General features: G+C 45.9%; 1 protein-coding gene across 1 annotated transcript; it reads left to right on the forward strand.

Moving 5' to 3' along the window:
* Nucleotides 1-697: 697 nt before the first annotated feature.
* gsc (goosecoid) lies at nt 698-3,346 on the forward strand. Its single transcript, XM_085391551.1, has 3 exons — nt 698-1,243; nt 1,979-2,238; nt 2,873-3,346. Exons 1-3 carry the CDS (start codon nt 928-930, stop codon nt 3,020-3,022), a joined length of 726 nt encoding a protein of 241 aa, XP_085247677.1. The 5' UTR covers nt 698-927; the 3' UTR covers nt 3,023-3,346.
* Nucleotides 3,347-3,597: the final 251 nt, after the last annotated feature.

Genomic DNA, 3,597 nt, shown 5'->3' on the forward strand with positions numbered 1-3,597 from the left:
TGATTAGCCATGTAAATACTTAATAAGTTCCCCTTTCCTTCACTGAATGGAAGCGATAATGGGCCGTTACCTTCGCCCGGTCAGGGGGAAAGAAAGACAACTATGGAGGAAAGCGCTGACTTCCTCCCCACGGAACAGCGAGGGTGGATAATGAGATGACCCCCAGCTTTAATACAGCGTGTTTCAGGGTGACATTTTCATTTAGTCATGCAGGAAGGCAGAGGAGGTAACAGGTAAAGCCCCGGTCACACTTTCACCGCACTCATGCGCACAGATTGTTAATCTAATGGTTTCTTTGTTGTTAAGTAGTCCTAAATGGGCCATTAGTGATAGATATTAATGAGCAACAAAATAACCGTCATGTCTGCTCACTGCTCGAGCTTTAGCGACTTTCTTGCTTTGAGTCAGTAATGATGTCAGAGTGTCCAGAGTGATGGGCACAGCTCACGGAGACCGGTGCACTGGTTTTATGAGGACTTTGATCTGTGCTGAGGGGCACGTTGAAGCAGCCTGTAAACGCTGCTGTGATGTCCTGCACAAAGTCTCGCTGACACCGCGATAATCGGATTACTCTGTAGGAAGAGCCCCCGCGGCCCAGTGACACGTTTCTAAAAGTCTGCAAACACTCTGGATTATCTTAATTGAATTAATTCAATACACAGCTCCGTGGCGCGTTCACGCAGCAAGACGAGCGCAAGGAGACTTGTTGCTGTGACGTCAGCAGTGTATAAGAACAGCCCCGGACTCAGGCGGTTCCCCCAAACCTCCTGTCCGTATTCTCCAGCAGAGAGAGAGAGCACACACGAGTCCCGGAGCCGCGATGACGCAGTTGTAGCTTACGTTCTCCCGGAGCACGGAATCCCGTCAGTCCAGGACGCTCACAGCTGGTTCCCACTTTTCGGAGAGTTCCCGCCGCACACCGGTGTGATGCCCGCCGGGATGTTCAGCATCGACAGCATCCTGTCCGCGCGGCCGAGCTGTAAGGAGCCGCTGCTGCTGCACCGGAGCGGCCCGGTGGTGCTGTCCGCCGGCCTGACGGACTCTCTCTACACCGACTACAACGGACTGTATTCAGCCACGTGCGGGCCCGTGGCCCCCCCGGTGCAGCCCGTGAGCGGGAGCAGGATCGGATATAATGGCTACTACTACAGCCAGCTGCACGTCCAGGGCGCCGCGGCAGGGCCCCCGTGCTGCGGCTCCGTGCCCGGCCTCAGCCCGCAGCAGTGCCCCTGCATCCCCACAGGTAACACGGCCAGTCACAGAGTGTCACAGACTCAGCTAAGACCTACGCAGTGAAGGATCCGCCACGGGAACTTTTTTTCCCCCTCACACTCTGTATTTCTCAGAGAAAGCATCTGTGGAGCGAAGTAGCTTCCAAGCCAGAGGGCCCATCAGCCTCTAGGTCAACGCGCGTAATGCCACCGTGAAGTAATTATTCGTTATTAATACAAATTAATTACAATCATGCGTAATATTTCATCGCTTGCGAGCACTATCTTACAATTAAGATTCAGTGTAAACACGCCTGAAATACGCGTTTGTAAAATTATTTCAGACTCCATGCTGCATTTCAAAGCTTTGTAAAAACTCGCAAATGTTCACGTGTGAAGTCTTTTTGTGAGACATTACTGTCGCTGCTGTTTCGCAATCAGGACGAATATCACCGAGCTGTTCTGGATTCATACACAGGAAGCAGAAGCGCTCAGGCACGTGCGCGAGCTTAACTTTGAATACAGGAAAGACTGGAGCTGAGCTTTTCCATCGCTGGGATCTGTTTTGGTGTTTCCACACATTCTGTCATGCATAAAACAGCCTCTTCCACAGTTCATTTAATGTATTTTATTTTATATTTATTTTATTTTATTTGTTTTGTTTTGTTTTGTAGTAAAAAACGGAGTGATTTTAATACGCCAAATAATTGAGTGTATATATAGGGTTTCCACCCAGCCATGATGTGTGCTGTCTGTCCGTCATGCAGGCTATGACAGCCCGGGCTCGGTGCTGATCTCTCCGGTGCCCCACCAGATGATGTCCTACATGAACATGAGCAGCCTGTCTCGGACCGAGCTGCAGCTCCTCAACCAGCTGCACTGCCGCAGGAAGCGAAGGCACCGCACCATCTTCACGGACGAGCAGCTCGAGGCTCTGGAGGGCCTCTTCCAAGAAACTAAGTATCCGGACGTCGGCACTCGCGAACAACTTGCCCGCAAGGTCCACCTCCGCGAGGAGAAGGTCGAGGTCAGCGCTTTTATTTTTAAAAGCTATCTTCTTTCAAAGCTTTCACTCCACTCATAAACACACTCACGTGCAGTGAGTTCTAAAACCCGGCTGACACGCGCTCACAATGTTATTATTATTATTGAATAATAATAATAATAATAATTAAAGTTTGCTCACCTTTATTATTATTATTATTATTATTATTATTATTATTATTATTATTATTATTATCTTTTTTGTTGCTTCAACAAAATTCACAAAAATCACTATGTTAGAGGTTGTATAATATTGAACAGAAATGTAATTTAATTCAATTTTATTAAATGTTTCTGTTTGCAACAGTTTATCTTCTGCCCTGATTCTGAAAACAAAGTCGATGCTTATCTACAATGTGCAGCAAGTAACACTGCTTCAAAGCAAAAACAAAACAATAACAACAACAACAACAACAACAACAACAAAACAATAATCATCATCATCATCATCATCATCATCATCATCATCATCATCATCATCATCATCATCACCATCGTGATAGTTATAATAATCCATTGAAAACAATAGATTAAGAATAAGGGGCTGAGCTGTGGCCGTGCTCAGCATCAGTCGCCACACAGACACGTTCAAAGTGTGCTCTCTCTCTGTCACGCAGGTGTGGTTCAAAAACAGACGTGCGAAGTGGAGGAGGCAGAAAAGGTCTTCATCGGAAGAATCAGAGAACTCTCAGAAATGGAACAAATCCACTAAAACGTCCGCGGAGAAACCCGAAGAGAGTAAGAGCGAGGTGGACTCGGACAGCTGATAACAGAGCGGACCTAACACGGCCTCATCGGCTTGTCCCGTGGAAATCGATGTGGACCCCGAGACATTGTGGTGGTGTGGTGTTGCCATGTTGCACAGTTGTATATATATCTACATTTTATTATTGACTGTGTTCATTATTTAAATTTAATTTAAGCTGCTTTTGTAACGTTCCACACACAGGGATGAGACGCCCTCTGAACTGACTGACATGTGTGAATATATCGTGATGTTCTCTATATGTGATATTTTCATGGATATTAAATGTTGTAATTCTATCATTATTATTACTGTTCTTTTGTCTTTGGCAAAAATAAGAGAAACGTATAAAGGACAGATAAATGTGCGCTCATTTAAACAGTGTGCGCTTTCATTCTGCGCTCGGCGGCAGAACCACAGACTGAAAAGAGCTTGTAAACAGGCTGTGAAATATAGCTCGAAGAAAACGAACGTTCTGGGGTTTTTTGTTTTTAGCTTCCAAAACGTCAGGGAGAAAAGCTGCTGCAGGCCTCCACATATAAAAGCCTTTATGTGAAAGTAAATGAAATGAAAGATGATTTTATTGTTATCACATCT

Source organism: Rhamphochromis longiceps, linkage group LG19 (genome assembly GCF_057381845.1).
Source record: "Rhamphochromis longiceps isolate RC_006_pf linkage group LG19, R_longiceps_female_GT1.1, whole genome shotgun sequence".
NCBI classification, from domain to species: domain Eukaryota; kingdom Metazoa; phylum Chordata; class Actinopteri; order Cichliformes; family Cichlidae; genus Rhamphochromis; species Rhamphochromis longiceps.

Excerpts from the sequence above, each read along its gene's own strand:
- gsc (XM_085391551.1), top strand. The coding sequence starts at position 928 with ATGCCCGCCGGGATGTTCAGCATCGACAGCATCCTGTCCGCGCGGCCG. Across the intron at positions 1,244-1,978 it reads GTGCCCCTGCATCCCCACAG|GCTATGACAGCCCGGGCTCG; the intron begins GTAACACGGCCA and ends TCCGTCATGCAG. Across the intron at positions 2,239-2,872 it reads TCCGCGAGGAGAAGGTCGAG|GTGTGGTTCAAAAACAGACG; the intron begins GTCAGCGCTTTT and ends TCTGTCACGCAG.